General features: G+C 40.6%; 1 protein-coding gene across 2 annotated transcripts in view; it reads right to left on the reverse strand.

Moving 5' to 3' along the window:
* Positions 1-15296, reverse strand: part of NALCN (sodium leak channel, non-selective) — a 227754-nt gene that overhangs the window by 3999 nt on the left and 208459 nt on the right. The window contains exons 34-43 of one of the 2 annotated variants that reach the window (XM_051630425.1): positions 12680-12799; positions 11550-11618; positions 9847-9995; positions 9060-9153; positions 7144-7276; positions 6471-6586; positions 3849-4006; positions 3048-3198; positions 805-954; positions 16-133 (exon numbers count right to left, since the gene is read on the reverse strand). In XM_051630425.1, the coding sequence (XP_051486385.1) occupies positions 16-133; positions 805-954; positions 3048-3198; positions 3849-4006; positions 6471-6586; positions 7144-7276; positions 9060-9153; positions 9847-9995; positions 11550-11618; positions 12680-12799 (1258 nt within the window). The remainder of the gene's footprint in view (positions 1-15; positions 134-804; positions 955-3047; positions 3199-3848; positions 4007-6470; positions 6587-7143; positions 7277-9059; positions 9154-9846; positions 9996-11549; positions 11619-12679; positions 12800-15296) is intronic. The other variant, XM_051630433.1, reaches the window with a different exon arrangement.

The raw sequence follows: 15296 nt of genomic DNA on the forward strand, positions 1-15296 counted from the left end.
CATTTTTTCACATACCTGATGGCAAACGCCATTGTCCAAATTTCCGCTGAGGTTTCCCAGCATCAGCAGAGTCGTGTTGATAGCCACCTCTGTCAGAAAGTGTTGGGCTGAGGAGCTGCTGCTGGCTACTAGTCTGAACAGACAAAGAATAATCTCAGTCACAGTTCCCCATTACATGGGGATAACCCTAAGAAAGGCTATATTTCTATTCTATTTCCAAGCTTTATACAAGAACATAAACAAAAGATACTTGCCATTTGTTAAGGCAGCATAGTTTCTATTCTTTACTCTCTCAGAAAACTACTACTAGTAGGAAAAAAAAAAATAATAATTTGGGCTCAATATACAGTCCCACTGAAGGGTACGGAGTTGTTCTCAGCCTTCTACAGAGGAGTCTTTATGTTGTGCCTTCTTCAATTCCTTACCTGGAAGAGCCAAGGACTCCTCAGAGGACCCAGTATGCCCAATGTTATCACTCTCAGTGTAAACACTACCTCAGAATGCTTCAACAGGAAGGCTTAACATCCATGAGGGTGTACATAGCTTATGCTAGAGCTGAAACTTGGTGCTGCCAGAGTCATGCAGCTGAGTTTGCCCTTTATGCTGCAAGCAAGACAGCAAACTACGCCGGGGAACTACTGCCTTAGACCATCTTGCCTTTTCACCTGAAGGCAAAGACTGAAGCAAAACAAAATACTGCTTTCAACTTCTCCCATAAAAATGATGCTTAAAAAAGAACAAATAAGAAACATGGAAGTTTTATGAGTTTGTTCTGAGTGGCTGATAATCTTCTGGTTTGCATACCTCTGGCTGTGCACAGTTATCCTGATTAATAGCATTCATATCTTCACTTGGCTGCGTTGTCTCAATGCTGGGAGGATTCAGAAATCGGCTCAACTCCTGCTGTTGGCTCTCTCGTAGACTATGGATAATGCTGCACGATTGCTGTTGTTTCTATCAAGGTACAATATGTGAGAAGAAAGATGTCCTCATTGGTGTGTCACAGTGTTTGATTTTTTTTCAAAGTCTTCTAAATATTTAAACAAATGGTGGGTGCCAGATGGGGATACCAGGTGCATTGCTAAAGCCACATGTATCAGATGATGACTATTTAAACACAGTGACTTTCAGCATATGTCTAAGTTTTATGTAGGAAGCAGAGGATGAAATTTATGAACTATATTAAGTGCAAGGCAAGTTGCTCAACTATTGGTTTAAATCTAGAGTTTTAAAACATAAAGCTTTGATTTTATAGTTAAAAATTCTTGCAAAGAAAAAGAAACAAGGAAATTGGTAGAGATTCACTAAGAACTACATGAGGGCAATGAAAAAAAATCCATTTTTTAAAATGAAATTTGAATCAGGCTGTCAATAAGGCTGAATAAAACAGTAACAGAAACCTTGGGAGTGAGTATAGGTCTACAGTACAAATAGAAAAACAAAACCACTACCATTATGATCTTACAATCTAATTTACTTTTAAATTAAAATAAACAGCCCCTAGGAAGGGTTTCACTTTCCTGGGTAGTCTTCACATGCTCCCTCTAGAGATACTTAGAGACTAACAACAGAATTTCCAAATATATATTAACTTCCATAATTACATTCCGTTTATAAAGGGTTCATATAATGTGAAATGATCTGAACCATATTATTAGAGTGAAATGAATAGCATATTTACTTTAACATAGTGTGATTCAACATCATAATGAAATTAACAACGGAGTTGAACAAACCTAGAACTGAGAATTGAGATTAAATTTACTGCCATTATTATTACAGTGATGATATCAAAATGAAACCATTTATCTGAATATGCCTTGAACACTGACGTTTCACCTGGAATGTACTTTACACTCACATTGTCCAGCTATATTTTTTGATAAATTCACAAACAGAAGAAGCCCGATCTCATGATCACAGATGTCTGTGGTAGAGCTCCACAGACCAGAAATAAGCTTTTATAAATATCTGTATCAAAAGGACCCAGCCTTACAGTAACTGAAAAATTGGTCATCGAGGTAACCAGTCTGCAACTTTTTATATAAAGGAAGACTTGGTTTTGAAAGAAAAGAGGAAAACTGAAAAATCAAATTCGAATTTCCTGATTTTTTTAATATAAATTTAATCCAAGACAAACTTTGATCACCATGTATTTTAGCCATCCTGAGCAAAGGCAAAAACTTCTGATGATCAGAAGCACTTCATAAACAGAATACAGAAGCACTAGCTAGGTCTATCCCAGTAAATTAAACAGATTGGGATTTCCTGCAGTGCTGAAATCAAGCGATAGGCCAGGATTTGCACGATCTGGCTAATCTCCCCTCTACCACACAAGTCGGCTTCAACCACTGCCTACTGGGAGCAGCCTCCACCCTGACCCATGCCTGGAGGGCAGTGCTGCTCCTATGGCAGCGGCCTGGGAGAGTGTGAGTACACTGTGCTGAAGAACAGGCTACTGAACATGGGTGACCGCATCCCAGTCCTGAGCCAACGCCTTAGCCATGTTTAATTCCCTGCTGTGGACACTGTTACTGTGTGCCATGCTCCACATACCTGATTTGTATGTACACATTGCTCATTTGCACACACAGAGTTACTGCAATGGCTCATTCAAATGATGTATCTTGATACAGATTACATAGCTGCTGGTGATTGATCATGGTATTTTCTGCCAGAAGAGGCAAGGAAATTACACAATTTCATTATGTGAGGATGGATTAGGCCTATGAGGTTTCATCAAACTACATTGTTTGTCCTTTACTCCTTTGACTTTGGTCTCTGCACGTGCATCTTCCTGCTGTATTGAAAAGACACATAAATTTTGGCAGGAAGATAGTTTTTGCCTTCAAAAGACGCTTATTTTTGTAGCGCTTTCAATCGAGCTGTAACATACTTTTTTTTTTTGCTGAGTTAGCAACTGCTACATACTGCTTCATGTAAATATTATGATTCCAGAGTAAATGAGGCATAGTGGCAGCGAATTCCAGCATTGTTGATCAGTGCAATTTCTGAAACCATTTAGATCCTGGTTTAGCTTGACTTACTGCTCTGATTCGCTTTAAGCACTTCTTCAGCCACATGCGTATGGTCTGCTTGGCCACCTCCTCTTCTATGGTATATTCCAGTTGTTCTCTAGCAAGCAGCTCTTCCAGTTGAAGACTTTTTCTGATATCAACAGACCTATATGAAAGCATGCTGGAAGAAGCAAAGTTTGTTTTCTTTTAAATGTTTGTCACCTTACTGTTTAATTTGGGAAAGCAAAGCTCATACTTAAGACAGTACTACAAAAGTACCTAACTCAGCTGTGTGCAGTAAATTAACTTCTGAAGCTAAAAAATTCTGAGATTATTCCAGACAAGACTTGTGGTGCTCAAAATAAATGAAGACCTTATCACTTACACCTAGCTATCTAATACGGGTGAGCTGCTTAGCTGTAAGCAACCAGGGCATTTGTGGAGGTTTGTTCACCCCCAAGGGTTTACGCTTAGATAATGTTTCCATTTCGATTTTATTTCTAGTCAGATTCACTGTCATGTTGCTACACCAGAGGGAACAACATTTCTTTGCTTGGGATACAAGAACAACATGGGACTGTTGCTTATGACAAATTGTCTCTAATGAAAACAGTAAAATTGCTTAGAGCTGATTCCCTGGGACCTGTTTTCTGTCACTAATATTTCTGCAGAAAAAAAAGGGGAAATCTAATTTTTTGTGTTACATTCAAAATAGCAGTGCCTCTGTGCTACCAGTCATGCCTGTTCTCAAGCCTAATGAATGCTGAGTCTGGAGAGAAATATAGGCCATTGCATCCATTCTACAAACTGAAGAGACAATCTCCAGAGTACCTGAGCACGTCATGGAAGGTGACATCACCACCATTATGGAGCCGTTCCATTTCATAGCACATGTGCTTGAACAGCAGCTTGTCCTTGTCGAGATCTACCTCCAGCCTGCCCCGCAGAAGCCTCAGCAGAAACTTCACTCGGAAGGTAGGGATCACTCCCTGGGCGAAAATTACATCACAGATGGTAAATTATTGCTGTGACCTAACAACCAGCTTGGACATTCAACTTCATCAGTGACAGAAACACCTTTTCTCCAAAGACTCCATGTCAAGTCCTAGCCTATTTAAGCTACTGTGAATACATTGCTGAAGAATATAGACATGCTGCCAGTTCTTCACTGTCTTCATGGAAGTCTTTGCTGTTACCTGACTGACATACAATGAGAATCTGTGCTGATAATTTTGTCAGAAATGTTCAAAATTGCCTGGGGACTTAGTTTCCCTATTTGCAATACCTGTAATGACAATTACATGCTCAAAGAGCTGCCTTTGAAAAACTGAAATTAAAGTACAATTTAAACACTCACAGCCAGGCCTACACCTGGCTGTAAACTTGTCCCCTTCTCTGTGCATCTTTGGACAGGAGAATGTTGGGAGATTACTGGCTTTTCAAAGGTCTTCTGCTTTAAGAGTCAACCTAGCACATGTTGCACTTCTTGTGACAAGAATTTTGATCTGCTGTTAAAAAAATACGGAGTAAAACTATTTCCCTCAAAAACAGTGGTATCAATAGTCTTTAAAGATTTTGTTCAGTGTAATGAGCCTCACTGGAACTAATTTTGCTGCAATGTGTTGTTCTACATCAAAGAGAGAGATACTGTCTGTGCTGGACATGATGGATGCAGAACTCTGGACCTTCTTTAGTACAGATTGCAGCTTCCATCTCCAGCACTGCCATGTGCCAACTACAAGCAACCAACTTTTACCATAATTTTGTTAATATTCAGATCTTAGTGATATCATGAATCATTCAGATGATTATTTAACTTGTGTGGCCATCTGAACAACTCAGTCTCCCAGATGATTTTCTCATTGTAGAATTCCAGAATGGTTGAGATTGGAAGGGACCTTTGGAGGTCCCATTGCACAGCCCTCCCCTGCTTAAGCAGGGCCTCCTAAAGCCAGTTACATGTTCAGATGGCTTTTCAGCATCTCCAAGGATGAAGACACTACAATGTTCCTGGTCAACCTGTGTCAGTGCTTAGTCACCCTCACTGTGAATAAGTCTTTCCCAATGTACTTCAGCTTGGCCCAATGCCCCATGTCCTGTCACTGGGCACCACTGGAAAGACCCTGGTTATGTCCTCTTTGCAGCCTCCCTTCAGGTCTTTACATTGATGAAATCCCCCCCTGAGCCTTCTCTTCTCCAGGCTGAACAGCCTCAGCTCTCTCAGCCTCTCCTCATAGGAGACATGCTCCAGTCCTTTCATCACCTTTGTGTCCCTTTGCTGGACTCTCTCCAGCATGTCCATGTCTCTCTCATACACAGAGTCCAGAACTGGATACAGTGCTCCAGGTGTGTCCTCAAAAGTAGAGAGGAAGGATCCATTCCCTTGGCCTGCTGGCAGTACTTTGCTTAATGTAGCCCAGGATACAGTTAGCCCTCTTTCATCAGAGAAGATAGTGACAGGACAAGGGGTAATGGTTTTAAACTGAGAGAGAGGAGATTTGGTTAGATATTAGGAAGAAATTCTTCCCTATGAGGGTGGTGAGGAATTGGAATGGGTTGACCAGGGAGGTTGTTGATGCCCCATCCCTGGAGGTTTTTAAGGCCAGGTTGGATGAGGTTTTGTGCAACCTGATCTAGTGGTAGGGTTTCCTGCTCATGGCAGGGGGGTTGGAACTTGCTGATCTTTAAGGTGCCTTCCAACCTTAATGATTCTATGATTCTATGATACAAGGGCATGTTGCTGGCTCATGTTCCACTTGGTGTCCACCAGGACTACCAGCTCCTTTCCCACAAATCTGCTTTCCAGCCAGTCAATTCCCAGCATGTACTGGTGCCTGGGGTTGTTCTTCCCCAGGTGCAGGACTTTGTACTTTCACTTGTTGAACTGTGTGAGGTTCCTGTCATTCCATTTCCCTTTTGATGGCAGCATGATCCTCCCAGTCTGGTGTCATCTGAGAACGTGCTGTGGGTGCACCATGTTCCATTATCTAGACCATTAATGAAGATGTTGAACAGGCCATTCAGCCAATATTCAGTTCACCTCATAGTCTTTTCATCCAGCCCACACTTCATCAGTTTCTCTATGAGAATCTTACAGGAGACAGTGTCGAAATCTGAGCAAAGCCTTTCTGAAGATCAACTACATAAATGGATGTGAGGTGGCAGACTATCAAGGTAACAACTCTCAGGAAGCTGGAAGGAAAGTTGCTATTGCATAGTTTCTATGAATATCTAAATTTGTTTCAAAATCTACTTTTGTAAGTACTTTACAGTAGTAAAGAATGCAGGTTAATATTTGAAGGGCCACAAACAATGTTAGATCATTGTCCCTGAACTTTCACCACCCGAACTGTAACCACTCAGTGAGTTTTGTCCGCACACTTTGTTTTCCTCATGTTTTTCCAAGGAAAAATGTAAATTTGTCATTTCTGTGTTTATTATCAAGTTTCTTACCTCTCTTTTGTCATCAACCATGTTCCATATAATTTGAAAATGCCTAAGATCATTGTAACTTAGAAGCTGGTCTTCTTCAGTTGAATAAAACAATGAGAAATTCTCCACAATGATAGCTGAAAACCACAAAACCAAAATGCACTATAAAGAAAGCCTGCAGTTACATTCAAACAGATTAATCTTTATAAGCAGCAATGAATTTCAACAGAATATGAATCCTGTTGTGCAAACTTCACATGCCTTCAGCTGGATGTTCAGACAGGATTTTGAATAGGTAATATACTGTCATGCTACATCAATATTCACAGTGCTTACTTTTTAAAAGCTGTATCTTCAATGCTGGTGAGATGCCTAATCTAACATCTTCTTAAATCCATCAGGAGAATTCCAACTATGTTGGAAAAATGTTAACTGGAGGAAGGAAAAGCTCAGGAAACAGTTTCCCTTAAGGTAACTATACTCTACAAATACACCACATCTTTTTGTTCAAAAAACTTTCATTCCAAAAGTTTTAGTGTACAATATGTCAGGGAAGGTTCAAAAACATCACATGCCTATAAGGCAACAGTGAAGGTAGAAGGTAACTACATATCTGAATAGCATAACAGACTTGAATCTAACATACTGTATGCCAAGATGCACCTTGTTATTATTAATGTATATTTTCACTTACCAACAAGCAAATTTAGCATGATGTATGCAATGATGACATAAAATGAACAGAAATACATGAGAGCACCAGCATAATTTCCACAGTCTGTTTTCCAGTAGGTGCTGTTATCTGGTGTACAAAATGGAGGCTGAACCTTCAGAACAAAAGAAAAGAAAGTCAATCAATCATAAAAAAGAGATTCTTCAGTTCTCTGCAATCAATAGAATACTTATGACTAAAATTTTTTAAAGCTTCACAAATAGGGAATAGGGCTGTGGGCAGTATTGTGGGCAGTGTTTTGTTGTTTCTTTAGCAGTCAGAAAGCAGAAAGCAGAGGTATGACAAAGGAGGCCTAGGCATGGATCTCACTACCAGACACAAGGTACATTGTGCATTATGCCATTGTAAAGAAACAACTTGTATTCTGAAATGTTGTGGTTTTCAAGACGCTTTCCTGTCCATTAATTTTAAAAAGGAAGGGAATAATACGATTTTCATCGCAACAGGAGCCACAGACAGAAATTTACTTAGGTGAAATAAAATGCATCAAGGACAAATTCTGAGATCATTAAGACTACTGTTCACATGGAATGAGCCAAAATGTAGGCATTACAAAGTTAATCTGAAAACTCAACTTGCCATAGTCAAACCAGCCAACAGTGGAAAAGGCAGTTACTCTGCTTCTGATTTTGAAAGCATCTTTTTATTTTTGTTTCTAAATAATGTAGTAGCCTAGCCCCATGAAATACTGCATTGTGATTGTGTGACTGGAACTACAGTTTGTGCATGACATTTTGATGTTGTTCTGGTTTGGTGGGTTTCTTGGTAGGTGGAGAAGGGCCCCTGGAGTGGCTCTGGTAAAAAGCTGAGAAGCTCCCCCTGCTCCAAACCCAGCCAAGGATTCATTAAAGGGACAATAGATGCACCTCAGCAATTAACATACGAAAGACTCAACATAGCACCTGAGCAGAGAAGCAATCGGGGAGAAGAGCTCAGTTGGAGAGGCAGAGTGGTGCTGGTGGTTGGTGAGGAAGAAGCGAAAGAAGGTGCCCTAGCAGAAATTTCCCTGCAACCCATGGTGAGAGTTCCCTCTGCACTCATGGAGGAACATGGTGGAACATTCCCTGAAGGCGCCAGGAGGGGTGAACTTGGCCACTGGACTTGGATTTTGTGGCCAGAGGATTTGCTGCCTGTGGACTCTGATTGTGCAGCTTTGGAAGACCCCGGGGCCAGGGGAGGTGGCTGTTCCTGAAGCAGCCCGTGACTCCGTGGGAGGCCCAGGCTGGAGCAGCTCTGGACCTCGTGGGAAGGACTCATGAAGGAGAGGTTCATGGAGGACTCTCTCCCATGGGAGGGACCCCGTGGGGAAGCAGGGAAGGACTGTAAGGAATCCTTCTTCCTGAAGAGGAAGGAGCAGCAGGAACCACCAGCCTGTGAACTGACTCTAGACCCCATCCCCTGTCCCCCTGTGCTGCTGGGGGGAAGGAGGGAGAGAAACCGGGAACAAAGTGATTTGGGCCCGGGAAGAAGGGAGGGGTGGGGTAACATATGCAAGCCCTGCTCTGTGTGTTGTCTGTGTCCTGTGTGTGTTTGATTAGTCTGATATTAAATTATTATTTTTCCCCCAAGTTGAGTCTGTTTTGCCCAGGACCTTAATCGGTGAAGAACCCTCCTTGTCCTTTGTCTCAACCCAGGAGCTTTGTCCCCCTCATCCCAGTGTGTGTGTTGGGGGGAGTTGAGTGAGCGGCCAGGGGGCTGTTCCTTTTGTTGTTGTGTTGGGCCCAAACCATGACAGACATTTAGCAAACGTCATATCTCTTGAACAGATCAAGGCAATCACGACATTCCTTGTACAGAGCTAAGATACTAGAAACACTCCAAGATGCAAGGGTGTCTCCATTTCTTGACTATTTTATCTCTGGCAGTATTGTATTTACCATGCAGTCATGCATAATTTTGTTCCAGTCTTCTCCAGTAACTATTCTGAAGAGTACAGTGATAGCCTTGCCAGCTGATGAAAAATTTGCATGCCTGTTTTAAGCAAAACAGAGAGAGAGAGACCTATCATTCCACATTGCAGAACTAAAACACTGGCAAGAAATAATGCAAACCATTCCCATCTACTGCTCTACTATTTTAAACTGAAAATAGTTACAGGATTATTTGAACGAGTTCAATGAATGATTTATTCCATAACTTCAGATACAGTAACTTAACTTTAGCTCAGACACAGGTCTGAGTATTTTGGCTCAAAGAGCAAAACCAGACTTGGGGCCAAACCCTGTCTCCCATCTCCATTTTTTTCCTGTAGTCTGATGATGCCATTGGTTGGGAAATCTTCAGTTAACAGTCAGTATACAGGACTGTTCCCTCCCTGTATCAGCCTGGTATATGACTCCCATTCCTGAGGGATGCTGGTAAGGTGCAGTAGGTGCCCTGTGTTTCAGCAGCTCGTGGCTAGCACAGTGCTGCTTGGAAGCATATTCCAGCTGGTGTTCTGAAGAGCAGCTCTCAGCCTGTTCTGGGCTAAATTGGGTGCAATTTGGTGCAATGCACAAAGACTGGAAAGATGGCTCAGTGCCTCCTATCAGAAATTCTCTTTAGAGCTCTTCAGTTAGACCTGGGGAGTTGCCTGGATTTTACCACTGATACACTTCTCTGTAGCAGAATGTGACTTTTTCAGGCTGTTTAAAGAACATCCTCACGTTCTTTAACACACCATACCTGTTAATGTTCTCTCCATATTTCACTGTACCAAATAAAACCACTCCAGCAAAGGCATAACAAAGAAGCAGTAAGAACATTCCCACTATGATGAAGAAACTCTTGTACATGCTGACAACCACAGTCAAGAGTAGCATTTTTAGTGTCACCTGGAAGGACAGAGCAAAAGCAATCTATGATGCCATTCGGGAAAGCAGATATTAAAGAGAAAACAGAGTTACTGCACTTGTCATTTTGACAACAAATTCGTTACATGTATAGGTTAATGGATGAGCCCAGTGAAATGATACATTATGAATCTGATTGGAAATGAACAGATACTGCAGCCTACCTAAAGCAGTGGGTTGATGTGTAGAGAAGGAAGTTTCCCTAAGTTTAGCACAGCTTGATTAAAACTAGTTAATTTCTCACACAAGTTGGCCAAAGCTCTTAAGAAAAGAATATGATTTTGGAAATTACATAGGCAGTAGGCCTAAGTAATAGATAGTACTCTTCCATAGATGCATATTGTACATTGTACTCCTGTTAAAATTATTGCCCTTGATTGCCTAGCACCCTTACCCACTTAGGATGCTATGGAAAATTCTCTTTAATGGGGCTGAGGGTAGCAGTTGTCTTTAGAATCAGGCCAAACTGGTAACTTTTGCTGACTTTTAGTCATCAGATCACATAACAACAGATAAACCAGTGAAACTGATGCAGATCCTAATATGAAAGCACAAAGGAGTAGGTTAAAATCTTGAAAAACACTTTAGAATCAATCAGAAGGCTTTGAAGGCAACCTCTTGGCCTTGCTGCATAGGAGGGGAAAGGTTTTTTTCATTTGAGCCCCAAGGATCTAGAGGCACTGTGTAGTTTGATTGAAGGAAAATTTTTATCTTTACTGAACAAACCCTCTGACTTACTGTTCTTAACCCCAGCAACCCAGTACAGCGTTTTTTTTATCACATTTACTTTAATATGTCAGACTTCCCATAAAATGTTTGGATAGTCTAAAAAGGCCTGCATCAAGAGAAAGCAGAGTGTCACCACTTGTTAAACAAATGTGTTTGTTCTCTGCCTATGCTTATTCTGCCAGCTTACTCGCAATTACACCAGAGCAAATCCAAACACAAACGAAATGTAAACTTTAGAAGTGACCAGCTTTGTGGCCACCTTAGTGCTTCCAGAGGAATATCTTGGTCCAATATTTATCAAATTGAACACAAACCCCTTACTTTGATCAGACATACATTGTAGAGACACAAGAAACAGACTTGCACTCTGGAAGAAGAAAATTCTGTAAGGGAGCATGATCATAGCAAGATGAGTGCATCAACCACCACTTCAATAGTCTTGCAGGGAAAATAGCATGCACATCACACCACACTGAAATGGCATGGACTGAAAGTAGCATAATGAATGTTCAGAGTTGTAGAGACCATTCTCTAAAAAAACTGTGTGGTATTGCAGTTGCACCTTTTTATTGCAAAAAAAAAGCAGCTTTTCCAGTAACCATAATACAGTGCTATTATACAATGCACGTAAATTCCTGACAATTAAAATACAACATGTAAAATTTGAGACTGCTGCTTGAATTCTCCTTGGGTTTTTTTGGTATATAAAATGGAGCCTTGCAGAATGTGCACTGGCTACCCATAGCAACTAGTCCTTTAATCTATACCTGAGCACTGCAAGGGTTTTATTTCCTAATTTATACTTACATGTTTCCCACAAATTGAGAAAAACCGGAAGACAATGACACATGCTCCCATCATGTACGTGTATGCATTCTGGAATAGAAACACAGAAGGCTTAGTACATTGTGCTCCAGGGTTCTCATGGAAAGATCAGTATAATTGATCTTTTAATTATGTAGGGCAGTCAGCACATGAAATAAGGAAAATAATAAATCAGTGGCACTAATATTTCATTAACAGTGGAGCAGTAAGAAACTAACAGAAGATGCTCTACTAATTCAAAAACACACTAATCCAACCTCCTCATACACCAAACAAAAAAGTCTTCAGTCCTTTATTAGCTGGGCTGTAACAGCTGAAAGCAGCCCAAGTCTACGTACCTCGGCAGCTGCTGGCTTACAGAAACTCCTCAAGCTTTTCAAGCTACTCAGAAGCAGGGAGCAAACTGGGGATGTCAGGGCAAAATGACTAGCCACACAGACAGGTTTCCTCCAACCAAAGGCAGGGGCAGACAGGAGAGAAGCCCCCAGACATTTTATGGTGGTGACTTCCACAACTTGTGATAGGTGCGAAGCATCGATTATCCCTTTTCCTTCCCTCATAAGTAAGAGAACCGGGGGTGTAACCAACTTTTTAAAAGTGGGATGAGATGGAGAGCTGTTTTCCCCCTTTCTCCTCGATGCCTTCTTAGACTAAACACAGCCTCTTAATCAAAACCACTGGTCCAGAATCACTGCTGGGTTTTGGCCAGATTGTACTGTTCGGTAATTTTGAACCCATGCCTTCTTCCAGTCCTCTATTCCCATCTGGATTTTGTGCATTGCCTCTTTCTTTTTTTGCTGTTCATGAGACTGCTGTTGGCAAGAGCTCTCAGTGTCTTCAGGTTCCTTCCTATCCTCACTCAAATCTCTTCCAAAGACTTCAGCTCTTTACCACATTTACAGACTGTATCTTATATTAGACAACTTTTGTAATTCACCATTGCCTAAGACAAGGAATCCTTCTTCTTAGCATCAAGTTACATTTGTTTCAGCTATCTTTCGGTCTTATTAAATTCCCCAAGGTTTATCTGGATGTATAGCATTCATCCTACTGCTGGTGTTTAGCAGATAAAATTAAGTTTAACAATTTAAAATGTGGTTTGTAAATCTTACCAGTAAGGCAAAATGAAGTATCACCCAGATAACTCCAAGAGATGTCACCAAGAGATCGTATCGATTTCTTCTGCTTTGCCAGAAGCCAGAAGGTGACATGGCAATAATCTTCATTGTGACCTATAGGTAAAAACAATTTCTCAGTTGTACTGAATAAGTGGTTATTTCTCACTATAAGAAACTCTAAAATGTTTGACTGAGTTCACCTTATGAATGTTTTCAATAAACCAAGGGCAGGCTTCATGTCAGCTAACTGTTTCCACGTAGACAAATCAGATTGCTAGACTAAGCAGACCCTTAGATGGAGGAAAAAACTGGTATTTATGGAAGACCACAGATGACTGTGATGAGGAGATAAACAGTATTCTGGAAGTGTCTCTCCCCATCAGGTATCAAGGCAGCGTAGCTGAGCACCACAGACTGAATGCTTAATGTATAGATTGCTCAGGTGAATGAAATTTCTAATAGTTAACCAATCTATAAAGTTAGAATATTATTCTCTCAATATGTAGCTAAAAGAGGTAGTAGTATCCTATCTATCTATCTATACATAAGAAGGCTAAAATCAGATAAGCACATTTGAACTCATGAATGTAATTGTGTTTTGTAGCTCCCATATTTAAAATTAATTACAAAGCACTCCTATATGGCAAATATTTCTTGCTTCAAGGAATAATCTGTACTCAGCACCATCTGCACTCCATAGCATATAAGAGATGAAAGCTAAAAACAGTAAAAGCAGTATATTTTACAATGTTTCTGGTAAAAAAAAGAAACCAAAGTGCCTGACATTTCCAATACAGGTACCAGAAGTGCAGGTAGGAAGCTTAGATACCGCTAAGAAACAGTCACAACAGGTAACAAATACTGAGGTAGGGTGATGCATCTGGAGGAAACACTGAAAAGTTTCTCACACACAATTTGTATTAAACCTCAAAGCAAGTCAAGTGTTGCTACATAAAGGCCAGAAATGTGAGGCATTCACTATATGATTTTTCCACCCCACCTTGCAACACTGCCATTTAGTAGTATTCTTCACATTTCTGAAACCTGAACTATATATAAAGGGACAGCAGTTTGAGGTAAAAGTCTGATTTTCCAGTTAGCTTCTTTCCAGGTAATATTTTCTGAAGTCCGACTATAAAACAAAGAATGTGGTCTCTGCATCTCTAGTTCTCATTTGAAGTACCTGAAAGCATTTTGGCTCACTTCGGTTGCCCTACAATACTGGAGAGATGCATGTGGCTGGCAGAGATGACACAAGACCTGCAAACATCCCTGCCCTTCTTTAGCGGCTAGTTGAAGGTAAAGGGAGATCAGGTAGGGCACCCAAAAAAGCTTTTGATGCCTTCAGTTATTTAAGCAATTGAATCTCATCCTACATCTCCCCTAATCACAGTGCCAGCTTAAACATCTACCTCAATGTGTAGAACTTTAATACCTAAGTTCAGAGGTCTGTAATTTTGAACTGAACACCACACTGTGCAAATAAAAAAATCACATCTCACTTTGTTCTGTGATCAGTGTGGCAACAAAAGCGAGATCTCCAAATTCTTCCTGTTCTTCTATACCTCATATACTGAGGTAACCAGTAGAAGCTTAAGACTGAATCAGGAGTCTTTAGAGTGGGCACAGGGACATCAGCTATGCAGACAGCAGTGGCCTTCCTCATGAACTATGTCTGCTAGTGGTAGCAGACCGTGTACATAGCAGACTCTGTAACCAGACTATGCTGCATTAGGGAACATCCTGGGCAGGAAGTTGCTTCCTCTGTCCATAAATCATGTGCACTCACAGCGTGACAGCTTGCCTGTTGAGACAGTCAACAAATTTTTCTTGGCTCTGACAAAGTTTCTTTGAAATTCAAGAAGTGTGTTTGTTTCCCCTGGCAGTATTAGAGAAAAAAGTATTTCTAAAGACATAGTTACTAGGTAAATTAAAACCTCTCTGTTTATGATACAAATCAAACTTTTCTGTGTTTCCTCAGTCTCTCAAGAGATATTGATTTCTCCCGGGTAGGGAAAAAAGAAGCAACAACACGGACATACTGCAGCTACAGCTGCTACAAGGTATTCACTTCATTGTTTATTCATCACTGCTGGCAAAACCTATCACTGGAACATTGGAACTGTCATATTGGATTAGAGCAGTGGGAAATATCATCTACTATCCTGTTTTTGATAGTGGTCAGTGTCAGCTGTTCAGAGGGGACTGAAAATACTCAACCACAAATTTAGAATAGAATTATGTACTAACCTAACCACAGAGGAAGCATCTTCTTTAACCTCATACATGTGTTCTTTGTTACACTATAGATATCCTTATACATTAAAAAAAGAAATAAATATGCTTTTAAAAATGTGTTTGAGTCCTTAGATTTCAGTCATATGAAAACAGGCTAATTACACTTTGCACAGTTGATTGTGTGACAATTTTTGCATAGATAGAGAACCATTATCACACACAATCCAGATCTGCGCAACAAAAGATAGATTATGTGGGAATTTGACATAGTTTATTAGCAGATGTAAAAAGTATAATTAAAAACACTAAACAAAAACAACCTGAGAGGTTTGATGACATCCCAGCTACAGAATAGTAGGGATTAATGCACCCT

This window comes from Apus apus, chromosome 1 (genome assembly GCF_020740795.1).
Source record: "Apus apus isolate bApuApu2 chromosome 1, bApuApu2.pri.cur, whole genome shotgun sequence".
Classification (NCBI taxonomy): Eukaryota; Metazoa; Chordata; class Aves; order Apodiformes; family Apodidae; genus Apus; species Apus apus.